We start from the raw sequence: 13,995 nt of genomic DNA on the forward strand, positions 1-13,995 counted from the left end.
TATTTGTAACTTTTAATTAATAAAAACAAGCAAATACAAAAACCTAATAAACTAAAAATCGTGCCTCCTCTACCTTGTGGAGTCACATAGTAGATCATGCCACAGAGCTGGCAATTTTCTCAGTAACATTCTCTCCCTGTGTACTTCTTCCTCTAGCCCCCTCCAGGTACATGGGAATGTAACTGGTCATTAAATCCAATCATTTATACCCTGACTGTATGCATCTTATCCATTTCTTTTTTTTTTTTTTAAGATTTTATTTATTTATTTGACAGAGATAGAGACAGCCAGTGAGAGAGGGAACACAAGCAGGAGGAGTGGGAGAGGAAGAAGCAGGCTCATAGCGGAGGAGCCTGATGTGGGGCTCGATCCCGGAACGCCGGGATCACGCCCTGAGCCGAAGGCAGACGCTTAACCGCTATGCCTCCCAGGCGCCCCCTTTTTTTTTACTACTCTAACAGCTACTTTAGTTCAGGTCAATTGGTATCTCTATGTGAACTGATTAAAAAAAAAAAGAGTTTTCCAACAGGTCTCCCAGGCTCTACACTTGTTACCAAACCATTCACTAGTCCTTATTGAATCAATGAAAAATATTATATGAAAAAATGATATCACATTTAGCTTCATATTGCACTACTATCTTCTTTTCCCCAATTCAAACTGGTGTCACACAACAGAAAAATATAGAAGGAGGTTTCAGTGGTAGACAGTGGACAATCCCTTTCAACACAATTCTCAGATCTTCAAATAGAAACATGACCATCTTACAAAGGGATGGGCCAATCAGAGGGTAAGAGATAAGAAAGCTGCCCAGTGAGGCTATAAACAAAGTGTGAGGATCAACAAGTTAGAAAATCACTTATCAAAATATGAGTACAGATCTAAGTCCAAGAAGTAAGATTTTTCTCCCTTCTTTCTATAAAGTACTTTGAATTATAAATATCACAGCACCCAATATTTTCAAATGTTATTCTCTATACTTCACTACAAATAGCATATAAATCAAATCATTAAATGAAGTCCTAAATTGCTTTGAGGTGAACAAAAAAAACATGATTCCAAAAATATCAATTAATATTAGCAATAGCAGAAACCTAAGTACGCTAATCTCACTATTCCCTTAAATCTCACTGTGTAATCTAATACGAATAGCACTACGGCATTATCAGCCAGCTAAGTCAGTTTCTCCTAATATTTACATTAGCCACCATAATATACCAAATGGACCTGATTGTCAAATAATATAAATTACATCTATGTAATATATATGTATTACATCTATTTAAAATATATGATTTCAATGCCGCGTTTTGATGATTGTAATTCAATGGCCTGTACACTACTTATAAAGTCTTTATTTGAACTTAGGGCAAACTGTCTTCCCCCACTCCCCAATTAAATAAAATTATAAGCTGAGAAATAAAACTGGTATATGATAAACTTTCTAAAAACTTTTTATTATGGAGAATCTTCAAAAATATCCAAAAGTTGAGATAATATGAACTAATGTACATATCACCCGGCTTTGACAACTCTTGTTTCATCTATTTCTCTACCCACTTTCTACCTCTCCTTCATCCTTTCTCCCTCCCCCACAAACTGAATTTTTTTGTATTCACGTTATTTTATCATTTCATTCATAAACATCAGTATATGCTTCTAAGAAGACTCAAAAAACATAACGCCATTTTCACATCAAATATTTAACAATGATCTCCTAATATGAAACATCTAGTCAGTGTTCCAATCTCCCCAGCTGTCCCAATTTTTCAATAATTATTGCAAGTCAGGAACCAACTAGATTCACAAATAGCAACTGGTTGCTATTTCTCATTTCTTTTTTTTAAATCTATACCGTCTCACTTCTCCCTATTTCTCTTTTTCTTACAATTTATTTGTTGAAGAAACCAGCTCATCTGTCTCTACAGTTCCCTACATTCTATATTTGCTAACTGCATATCTGTGGTGCTAACATATTTCTCTGACCCCTGTATTTCCTATAAACAGGCAGTTAGATCTAGAAGCTTGATTATATTCTGGTTCAGTTTTCTGGAAAGAATTTTTCATAGGTAGTGTTACATACCCTTATTAGAAGTGACAGATATGAGGTTAGCTGCTTTTTGAGAGGTTAGCTGCCAGTGATGACCAATGGCTAGATCAGCGGTGCTCAATCGGGGCAATTTTGCCCCCTGATGGGGCATTTGGCAGTATCTGTAGATATTTTTGGGTGGAACAACTGAAGAAAAAGTGGTACTACTGGCATTTAGTGGATAGAATCCCGGGATGCTGCTCAACGTCCTAAACAGCAGAAGACAGTCCCCACTTGTCTGACCCAAAACGGAAAATAGTGCCAAGCTGAGAAACCTTGCACTAGATCCATAAATTTAACGGTGGTGGCAAAATCTTCTCATCTTCTATCATTCTTTCTTCATTTATTAGAATAAAGCTATAAAGGGAAGCCTCCCCTCAACAACTGTATGTAGCTGGAACAAAAGACAGGATAAATGCTTGACTCTTTTATTTAGCAGTTTTCAAAATAAGCTGGTTCCCTTATATCCACCAAATATAACCAATGAGGGTTCTGTTTGGTTTTTAGATCAGTATGAATTTGTGGGTTTAAACACATTTGCTGTGTTTTAGTCCACTGAGTTATTCTTACTGATGCTCTAATCACCCCAACAGAAACCTCATCAAGTTAGCTCCAAAGTTCTTCCACCACTTTCCCAAAGGTCTCAGATAGCTTCCTTGCTTCCTGATATTTGTAAGATTGTTACTTTCAGTAGGAAACGGTACTTAGAGACCGCAATCTGGATGTGCTCATGGATACCCTTTCTATTCTTACGAACACTACCAAACTGTCCTTCCAGCCTTCCAGATTTTTAGCCTCAGTCAATGAAATCTTTCTAAACTATTAAACGTCATTTGTTTATTAGTCACTGAAACCATATATAACACTTCCATACAACTCATACAGCATATGTGATATTAATAAAATGAACAAAACATTGCATAAGTAAAATGTAATAACATAATAAATAATTCATTTTTACCCTATGGTGAGTAGTCTGCTCACTCAAGTATGATAGATTATTACTTATGCTGGAAGTAATTGATCTTAATTAATCTGAAAATTTCATAATTTGTGATGCACTAAAGTAACTCAATCCTAATTAATCTTCAATGAGAAGTGGTTATCTAAAAGAGGTTTATTCAGTGAGGGAAAATTTCTACTAGAAAATCATTTAAAGAAATGTTTTTTCTTGTTATTGTTAAAAAAGCAAAAATTTCTAAGAGAGTATCCTAGAACAAACGTTACAACTTTCTCAGAAGCAACATTAGTGGAGGTCACCGATTGAGAAATCACACTAACTGAAGGACCTGGATGCTTCTGGAGTTAAGTAGTTAAGTTTTCTATTTGAACATGGTATGTGAACAGCAAACATATAACCCAATTCATAAAAATACTTAGCACAGAGTTTAGGCATACAGTAAGTTCTCAATAAATGTCAAACAAGAATTTACATACTTCCTTCACCTCTTTGAAAATGCTGACAAATTCTTCATTGATGGCTAAACTTCTGCGTTCAATATCTCCACGTAAATTTCTTCGAGTCCGCAAACTGTTTTCAACAAAAAAGGCTGAAAGTGCCTTGAGAGCTTCCAACATCTCCTACACAATTGATAATAGAAGACAGTTACTGGGAACCATTTTCAAATGTTTTCCTAATCTCAAGCCAAATTTTAATGAAATGATTTTCAAATGTTTCCATTAAATAATCAAAAATACCTGGCAACCTTCACATTACTGAATAGTAAACTTATTTCTAGAACACAATAAGGATCTACTTACTTGTCCATTGCAACATGTATATGAGACTACTCACTGCTGAATAGTCTGGAATTGTAAAGACTGGAAATACCCTTAATGTCCATCTAAAGTGAATTGGTTAAAGAAATTATGATATATCCATTTTAACAAAGATGAAAATTCTTTATGTACTTATATAATACAGACTTCAAGATACAGTAAGTGAAACAGCAAGGTATAGAAACAGTTATAATACCAACTGCTAAAAAAGAAAGAAGACTATATACATGCATACTTACTGGTGAATGTATAAACTATCTCTGGAAGGATACACACACACACACACACACACACACATACACACACACACACATATATATATATATATATAAAAGAAGTAAGTATCACCTGTAGCCTCCAGGCTAGGAACTGAGTAACTGGGAGCAGAACCTAGAGGAAGGCCTCCCTGAGGTGACTTTTGAACTGAGGCCTAAGTAATAGGAAAGGCATCCATAGGGACAAAGCTGTTCACAGGCAGAAAAAGCTATGAGTACAAAGACCCTAAAGCAGCAGAAAGGCCAGTATGACTGAAGCTGTGGGACACTACTAGAGGCTTTAGGGAAAGGAGTAATGTAATGTGTTTTAAATGTTTAAAAGTTTATTCTAACTTTGTGAAGAGAGCAGATGGGGCAGAGGGCAAGAAAGGAAGCAAGCAGGAAGAAAATAATCCAAACAAAGATCCGATAGTGATTTAGAACAAGACAGTAGCATTGCAGATGAAAAGAAGGAGATATTCCAAAACCAAGAATTGGGCTAAGTTTTTATGATGCTGATCAGGTAACTAATTGGAGGTGTCAGATAAGCAACGGATTATACAAATCTGGAGCTCAGTAGAGATATCAAGAACAGGGTTATACATTTGAGAATCATCACCCTTTTTGTTATTTAAAACCATAAAAGTGAGAGAGTTCTCCTACAGAGAGAATATGCATAGAGGAAGGAAGGGAGAAGACCAAGCCCAGGATATCTAACTCCAAATATAAATTCCTACACCTGAACTAACATATATTCTAATAGGCTTACCCTTCTATGTTTCAGTTAAAATGTTATTTTGTGATATTGGCTGGCTTGACAAAAAATAATCAAGTTATTTAAATTAAGTATTTTAGAAAGCACTACAAAGATTTATGTACCCAAAAAAATAAGAAAAGCCACAAAATGAAACCATTTATTTTAACTATAACCTTGAAATATCCTAGGCCTGGCTCAAAGAAGTAGTCCCTAAACGATGAATGAACAAAATCACATAGACAGGTGCAAATTACAGCTCCACCAGTTATTGGTTATATGATTTAACCTTGTTACACTCTTTCAATACCTTATTTTTCTCTTGGGTAAAAAGGAGATAATGTTACCTACATCACAGTAGCTGTATTAAATGAGATAATAAATGTCAGTATTAGTCACATTAAACAATAAGCCGTATGATAAAATTAACATTTAATAAGAAATGGTAAATGCTGGGCACTGTGCTGAGCACTTCAGATAGATTCTCTTGTTGAATCCTCACAACAACCCTGAGAAAGTTACCAGCAGTATCCTCAACTTAGAAATGATGAAAAATAAGCTCAGAGAAATTAAGGGGCTTACTCAAATCATAATGCTTCAATTTGATGGTTATATCTAATAAATAAATGGTGGCCCCAGAGCCCATCTTTCTTAATACAGTATGTTATTTCTTACACCCAAATTCTTATTGACAGCTTATTTTCAGTTACTTATAAATTTATCTACAAAATTCTCTCACTTTTGCATATGTTTTTTTCTTTATGGCATGACCAAGTTACCTAAAGACTCAGTGATACATAAAAGATAACCAGCTACGACAGAAGCTGGATGGATGCATTTCAGGAGGTACTTGGGAGAGGATGTGGACGGTTTATCTTATAAAGAAATACAGCATGAGCCCACCTATCACGGGCGGAGCTTAGCTAACAACAACAAAAACTAGTACTACACAGTATTTCATCTGAGCCCTGAGCAAGCAGTAGTTCTCTCGCGCTGCAAGTTATTTCAGTCGTTCTCACCCGTCAGTGGAAATGCTCAATTATGCCTACCCCGATTCTCCAGTTCCTCCTAACCCCGATTCACGTTGCCTAGTCTTGTAATTTACTCTTGCCCATGGGTTTCTAATCCTGCCCTGGGCTCTCCTCTCTCCCAGTTCGGACCCCCCCCCCGAACACCTCCCGGGTACGGAGACTCCACTGTTTGCCTCCCAGACCCAGAGCCTTCCAGGAACAGGTTTTTCAAATAGGGGGTGACATCCCAGACACCTCTTCGCTTTTCCAGGGGCTCCTCGGCCTCCCCTTCTTACCGTCCCAGGTCGGATCCCGCGGGTCTCCGGTCCCCTCCACGGAGGGACGGAGGGATGAGGGAGTGGGTGCCAAACAGACACCGCCCCCGGCCAGGCTCAGCTCCGCGGGCGACGCGGGACCCCTGGCCCTGCCAGCCCCGGTTACCTTGTCGTTGTCCAGCCGCGTCTCCAGGATCTTATTCAGCTTCCGCGACAGCGGGTTGCTGGTCTGCGCGGGGACCCGGCCTGCCCCATTGCTGAGGCCATTGGCAGCCTCGGACGCGGGTACTGCCACTACTTCCCCGCCGCCCTCGGCCATAGTGTCGCAGGCCCCTCCCCCAGCTCCTTGGCGGCCACCTCAGCCTTAGGCTGGGAACCACCCCAGCTGCGCCAGTACTGCGCATGTGCGCGGTGTGCCGCGCATGCGTCCCGGGTCCCAGAAGGCTCTGCCAGCACCGCCCAGCTCAGCCAGGTTGCTGGAAGGGCGGGGCGTTAGAGAAGTTAAGGGTAAGTGGGCGGATCATTAGGGCGGGAAGGGGAGGCTGGTGGGAGATTTCACAAAGTGGTCTGAAATTTAAATTATATTTAAAGTTTGGGGATTAAGATTTATGGGATTGAAAGGATTTCGGAATCCTGAATCTATGAAAGTCTAAGCTAGGCATTGGTAACATACACTGACTCTTGTGCCTGGCATATAAATTCAGAAAAGTTAACTCTACAGTAATTAAATTCACCTTACCTGAATTCTCTCTCTTTTTAAAGTATTTATTGGAGCATATTACGTATTCATATTCAGGTAGGTATTTTGGGGGGGTCTACATAATATGTCTGAAACAAAGGAGGTGAATGTTACAAGATGGTGATGAGCGCTCTGAAGGTACTGAAATGCAGCGAAAGAGAATGGTGGAGGGAGGGTCCTACTTCACCCAGGAAGGTAAGGAGTTGACATTTAAGCTGAGATTTGAAGGAAAATCTGAAACATAGGGTGAAATCATTCCCAGGTAGGAGAATGTGTAAATGCAAAGGTCCAAAGACAAGAAGGAACTTGGGTGTTCCACGAATTGGCCAAAGCCAGTGTAACCCATGAGGAAGTGAGTAATAAGATGAAAAATAAATTCTCAGGAGGGTCTAGTTAACAAATATCATTATTTTTAAAATTTCTTTTCTCACTTTTTAAAATTTGGATCAGAGTAAAATCTCTGAACTTCTCGTTTAGTATTTTTCCAAAACACTAACCATTTAGCTTTTGTCCTTAATTTGCCTTATGCCGTATGTGTATGTATAGATATACACATATACACATATATGTATATATGTAACAAAATCGCATATCCCAATTCTGGCAAGTGAAGAAGAAATGGCTCAATTAGCAAAAAGAAATGACCCTAAAGGCCCTATGAATTCAATTCAATAAATACATAGGACCTAGATGAAGAAAATTTTGAAGTGCTACTGAGGGAAAATAAAGAAGAGGGAGGGAGCTAGAGAAAGAGAAACTGGAAACAATTAGTGTCCATCAGTACAAATAAATTATGGTCCATTCACTCAATACTGTACTATGCAACTTATCTGCTGTGAAGGAGATCTAAATGCTGATGTGGAAAGAATTCCAAAATATAACATGTGAAAAAAGCAAAGTGCATTATAGTGCATATGATCCCTTGTAGATGCATGTAAATTTAAACTTTTCTGGTTTTTTTCAGGACAGCGTTCCTGTGAAAGGGAGGCTTTCACTTTTTATTTTGTACCTTTCCAAATGGATTGAAAGTTTCTAATCTTACCCATGAGCTACTGAATATATTAACAGAGATTATTAAGGTAGGGTAATTATGGCCTACTTTTCTATGCTCACTTGTACCTCTCTGAATTTGCAATTGTAAAAAAAAGAAACAAAATCATCTGAAAATTAGAATAATATGTGGTAGTGTGAGGATGGAAATTACTGTACAATTTAAACATTTAAAGCCATTTGTATGTTTTTTAATGTTTACTTCATTATCATATGTTCTATAAGGCTAACTATAAATTATAAGTTAAGTGCTTAAAATCAATATTTTTCAAAAGTTAAAGTAAATATTCAGGTAAGCCTCATCACAAACCTATGTTATAAATGTATGTATATAAGATCAAACATAAACATTTTCTTTTCATGAAAATGTGAAAGATCATTTCATATATTGAGCTCTTTAATATACTAGAGCCCTGAAAGAATGAAAAGACAGGCTCTGATTTAAATATTTTAATTTCATGGGAAAATAAATACATGCCTGTAGAAGAGTGAGGCATTCTCACACACCTACAGAGGAACCATGCTGTAGAGTAAAACGTGGAGATACTTCCCTTCCAAGTAATGGCTGAAAGGAGGGCATCCCCAAAATCCCCCTCTTCTCCTTTGGATGGTTATTTAAGCTTTCTTGCTCTTTGGCTTCCAAAATAAGTGGAAGTCATATAATAGTAGTCGCTGTGGCTTCATCGAAATATAACATGGCATTTAGGAAGCCACGTCTGGTGAGTCATAGAATTTTTAGCCCTCTGTACTTTTTGATGTATTAATAGCGATAGCCTCTATTACTTAGCATTCAAATTTATTGATAATCAGGCTCAATGCTAGATCTTTATAATATGCTGTTCTTCTCTTGATAACTGCCCTGCAGCATAAGGATGATTACCATGTTATCATGTAACTAGTACTCTGTTATTGATGAGTAATCCAAGACTAAGGATATATGGCTAACCTTAGATCACATAGCTAGTTCTAGCTAAACTGGCAGTTAGTTATCAAATTCTATTACGGCTTCTCAGTTTGGGTTTTGAGTTGTGTACATTTCCCGTTTGGAATGTAGGCAAAAACTTGTGTAGCTAAACGTTCAAATGTGTTCTATGCTGGTATTGACTTGACACTGTTCTTAATGTCTTCATACTGACATCAGCATTATTTTTCTAAAACAGATTTGGTCCTATCACTTTTTGCTTTAAAACCCATACTGGTAAGTACTGAAGAAAAGAACTGTTTAGTATGGTACATACAAGCCTTCATAATCAGATCTTACATTATCACTCTAGTCTTATTTCTAGCCATTTGCCTGTGATTGCAACACTCCAGCCACCTGTGTTTTCTGGGCAACAAACACATCACAAACCATACCTTGGCTCATACAACCCACTCTTCCGGGAGTGTCTGCTCCTGTGAAACTAGTGAAATCCTATTTGTCCTTCCAGCTCCACTCAAATAAATTCTTCTGTTGTACCTTCACAAAGCTCCCCACTTCTCCTTGGGCAGAATTATTTCATTCCTCAAGCAGACTCCGTAGAACTTAATATACAACACCTATTATAACTTTATAAGATTATTCTTAAAACTGATTTATGTATGTGTTGTTCTCCCCCTAGACTCTTAGTACCTGGATAATGGGGACTACGTCACTTGTTTTTGCCTTGCTAGTTTCTGCCACGAGGCTTTGCACTTACTGGCTGGCTTACAAAGGCTTCCTGAATGAAAGTATTGAAATGAAGTTTAATGGCTTTAAAAGTTAGAGCTCTTAATTGCAATTAATAGGAGCTGACTATGGATGACATAAAGAGGAATTTATTTAACGAAAGGATATTGGAGAAGTCTCAGAATCGATAGGAAGGATGAAGAACCACGCTCGGAAAGGAGGCAGAAACAAAAGGAGATGGGCCACATGTCACAATTACCAAAATCACTCCACACAGAAGCTCATCATGGACCCTGTCGTCATTGCTGCCGAAGGCTGGGATCCGTAAGTCACTGCACCCCCACTCCTGACCCCACACGTAGGATGCCTCCACGGCACAACTGCCATTGCTGTCTCTGGAGATCATGTTGCTTAAAACTTTGCCGTTCCTGAAGAATTCTCCCCTGTCTCTGCTTTTTGTGCCACTCTCTCTTGTTTCAAAGTCTAGGACAGGTGCTTCTCATTGGCAGAGCTTAGGTAACAGATTTGTGCCCATTGTCAGGGGAGCTGAGAAAGCGGACCACTACTGAAAAATAGAAAGAATATTCAGAGACTGTATAACCCCCACTCCCACACATACACACCTATGTATATAGCAAATGTCCACCCAGTTTATCCCTTCAGGTGGATAATATTAACATGCACTTTTCTTCTCATACTTACCCTTAAAAAATATTTTTGTCTAATTTAATGCAATTTATTTACCACATAACCAAAACCTCACTTACTTTATCCCCTAAGGAAAACCTAAAATTGAATCTTTTTCTATTTAGCTCAAAGTCAAATTTCTCTCTGGCTTTGTTATCGTCTTTCCCCAATATCATGTAACTTATGGATTAAACTATAAAGTAACCATCAAAAACCCATCCTTTAAAAAATGTTGTTCAACGAAGAAAAGATGTAAGAGAAAACAGGCTTAAATGTCAGTTTTTACTTCTGCAACTGTCACAAAGCTGTTGCTGGAATATATGATTTCTGTTCTTTCCATGATCCTTTCTCTTTGGCCAATATATCCCCTGACCAAAGTTCTTTATCCATTGAGGTGACCCAAAGGGCCATACTGAAAGAAGCAGGGCACCAGATGGATCTGGCTGTATTAAGTGACCGTACTTTCCTTGTAATTTTGCCCCAGGACGTGGAAGTCCTAGGAAGTACTCAGGAAATCTTTAGATTCTGTCCTTACTTCTTTCTAGCTGTACCATATAGCAAAACCCAACTTCCCTGTATGGTCAGGATCGGCTACTCTGCACAACCATATGGTTGTTCACCCGGCGCCCCTAGGAGTCTCACCATCCAGTTCAGCTGGGACAACTCTTACTACCCCCGATATGTGTAAGTTCTCTTGGGCCCCGACACTTTGAATCACAAGATTTAAGCTCTATAATAATGTGCATCTATTCTCATTACGTTCAGGAGACAACAGACATCTGGCAACACAGAATTCCAGAATCAGCACCAGCAGCAGTGCCAGACTTGGAGACAAAGAACAACATTTTTGTGAGTGGGTAATAAATATAGTAGGAGATGCTGTTCCTACCTACCTCCTTTATCCTTACATCATATATTCTGGCTACAGGAGAAACAGGACAAATACTGAACTCCAATTTACAGGATAGCAGGTACCCTAAACTTATGAGACATTGTCTTCTGGCTGTTGTGGTAATAAATCATGAATAGCTTCCATCACTATTTTGTAGTTGCTTCTTCCTAATGGAATGTATCATAAGACTAATGAATTTCATAGACATTACATTATTTCTTTCACTATAAAGCAATTTCCTAGGTAAGAAGCAACGTTGCATGTGAAATTATGGTGGTAAATAAGGCATTCAGTAAGTGAATGGATGGTAGAAAAAGGAGGCAAATTCCAGTTCAGTAGAACAAAATATTTCTTCCTACATGAGGGAGGGAATCTAATTATTCAAAGGCTGCTAGTCCTTCTGGGGTATGTTTATAAACTAGACATTCAGATTTGGCTGCAGCTGGCAAATTTGGGCACTCAACAAAAGTGGTGGGCAGGTAAAAGGAAATTCACATTGTTGCAACTGCCGCCATCACCATTTTACTTTGTTCATGGGCCCAAGTGAACAAACTTGTTGGTGGTTAGGAAGAAGGATGTCTGACATCCATAGAGCTGGTCATTTTGTTCATCTGATTATTAAGAACTTCCATTGCAGTGGAGGCCACATGGTCCTCCAAACCCTTGCCGTTAGCAGGCGTATTATTCCAGAGTGCCCACAGGTGATAATTTGATTAACTTTTTTAGTCATTGCATGTCATAGGCTGCCCAAGTCCCATCCCTTAATATTAGCCAGTTTTATTGTTTCAGCACCAATTAGACCAGATAGAAAATACTAGATTTCCCCCTCTTTTTCTGAAGGATTAGTTTCTATTGGACAAATCAAAGAATCCTTGAAAAAACTGGAGACTCAAGCTCAGAAAATAGGCAGAAATGGAGGGAAGCCATGTATCCAAACCCATGGTTGAAATTATTCCAAGATCAATTTGTTGAAGATGTCACCAGCCCCCAAGCTGAACCCAAGATTCTTTGGTTGATTCTATACATTGTGCCTACCACTGGCCATATTGGCACTGCTGCCATTGGAAACAGCTGTGCCACAGACACCACCTCTGGGAAGAGTTCTCCATGGCATCAGTTCCTTTGTGTCATTCGATTGTGTTTCTATGTTTGTGTGTCTGATTAGTTGAACCCAAAGCATATACCCATGTTCTGGTTTCTAGAAAAGCTGAGAAATCGAGTATGAGAGTTTTAGCTTTCATTTTTAGTTAAATCAGTTGCCCTGTGGAAGTCCTCCTACTCCTAGCATGTTCTGTCTTTGCTGCATATTTCTCCCAGGGACTTTGCAGTAATGATCACACATTTCCTACGCATCTTTAATAAGAACTTCCTAGCCCTTTCTTCATACCTCTTATTATTTTTTTAAGATTTTATTTATTTATTTGAGACAGAGAGAGAGAACACAAGAATGGTGAGTGTGGGGGCAGAGGGAGAGAGAGAAGCAGGCTCCCTGCTGAGCAGGGAGCCCAAGGCAGGGCTCCATCCCAGGACCCTGAGATCATGACCTGAGCTGAAGGCAGATGCTTAACTGACTGAGCCACCCAGGTGCCCCATTCATTTTTATTATTTGCCTTTACTGCTCAGTCCTCAATTTTTTAGGCATTGAGGCTTCTCACATTGAGATATGTCATGATTTCTCTGTTCTCTTTGGTACTCCATGAATTTTGAAACCTGCCTCAAGTTTCTCATTTTCTTTTTTATTCAGGCATATGTCCTGCAGTGGTTCTCATCCTTCAGTTTGTCCTTAAAATTCTCTGGAACCTTAGCAGTCATGGGTGTAATGATCTCACACCTTTTTAGCAAAAAAATGATTTCAAATCTTCAAATGAAATTGTCAGGACACATAACAGTGTGGCTGATCTGACTGAAGCATGGGTCAGGCCTCCTGCCCTTTCTCCACTAAGTACAGCCCCTTCTTCATCTGTGCGGCCTCCTCTAGGCTGCCTGTAGCCCTTGGAGTTTGGGGTTGCAAAGTAACTGACATGGTAACTTATTGGAAGGATGTGAATGCTGAAAGGACTGCAGGGAAGGCTGAAGACTCACCTGGGAACCAGCAGTAATAGATCTCAGTGGTTAGAACCACTTGGTGTTTAGGACACTCCTGCTAGTTCTGTGTGTGTGTGTGTGTGTGTGTGTGTGTGTGTGTGTGTGTGTGTGTTTTCTTTTTTGTTTTGTTTTGTTTTTAGTTTTGCCTTCACTCAACATTAAAAGTCCTGAAGCAAGTCCACTTTGGCCACATGCCCATCCACCGGTCAGGACATCATGATTTACCATCCCAACCCAATAGCACACAACACCAGAAAGGTAATTCTGGCCAACCTAACAGCTATAAATTTGTGGTCTGGATGACAGATAGGGAAGCAATCTATATAAGAAAGGTGCAAAATCAACTAGGTAGTAAAGATATTATAACGACAGCACAGGGCAGAGGTGGGGACTGTCCTGAAGATTTCATTAACTTTGAGCTGACAGCAGAGGTTAATTACAACTGGGTGGGGTAAGAGATATAATTAGGCAATTATATTTAGGAAGGAGCTATAGTAAGAGTTGTGTCAGAAATTATAGTAAAAATAAAATGGCTAAGAATAGCCAGATGAAACCATTCATGAGAAAATGCAAGGATTTGAAAGCCTCCCCTTTATATAAACACATTTGGTATATTAACAGGCAGCTCCCGTCGTTATTCTGGAAATTACCACTAGGTTCCAGGTCCCTGCCCAGGATCTCTGATCATCACCTGAAATTTTTTGAGTAAACGGATGATAAAAGACTTAGTAAC

General features: G+C 38.9%; 1 protein-coding gene and 1 long non-coding RNA gene across 7 annotated transcripts in view; one reads left to right on the forward strand and one right to left on the reverse strand.

Moving 5' to 3' along the window:
- Positions 1-6,557, reverse strand: part of COG6 (component of oligomeric golgi complex 6) — an 89,808-nt gene extending 83,251 nt beyond the window's left edge. For 2 of the 4 annotated variants that reach the window (XM_045796905.2, XM_087865169.1), the window contains exons 1-2: positions 6,328-6,557; positions 3,527-3,670 (exon numbers count right to left, since the gene is read on the reverse strand). In XM_045796905.2, the coding sequence (XP_045652861.2) occupies positions 3,527-3,670; positions 6,328-6,480 (297 nt within the window). In that variant the 5' untranslated portion in view covers positions 6,481-6,557. The remainder of the gene's footprint in view (positions 1-3,526; positions 3,671-6,327) is intronic. The other 2 variants (XM_045796906.2, XM_045796907.2) reach the window with 2 other exon arrangements.
- Positions 6,558-6,589: 32 nt separating this feature from the next.
- LOC123791895 (uncharacterized) lies at positions 6,590-11,323 on the forward strand. 3 transcript variants are annotated; one of them, XR_006779550.2, is made up of 5 exons: positions 6,590-6,668; positions 7,865-7,979; positions 9,111-9,148; positions 9,718-9,922; positions 11,051-11,323. It is a non-coding gene; the product is annotated as an uncharacterized LOC123791895 (long non-coding RNA). The 3 variants fall into 3 exon arrangements; XR_015725970.1 differs by lacking the exon at positions 6,590-6,668 and adding an exon at positions 6,683-6,957; XR_006779549.2 differs by lacking the exon at positions 6,590-6,668 and adding an exon at positions 6,958-7,095.
- Positions 11,324-13,995: the final 2,672 nt, after the last annotated feature.

This window comes from Ursus americanus, chromosome 10 (genome assembly GCF_024610735.1).
Source record: "Ursus americanus isolate L20-20 chromosome 10, mUrsAme1.1.p, whole genome shotgun sequence".
Taxonomy (NCBI): Eukaryota; Metazoa; Chordata; class Mammalia; order Carnivora; family Ursidae; genus Ursus; species Ursus americanus.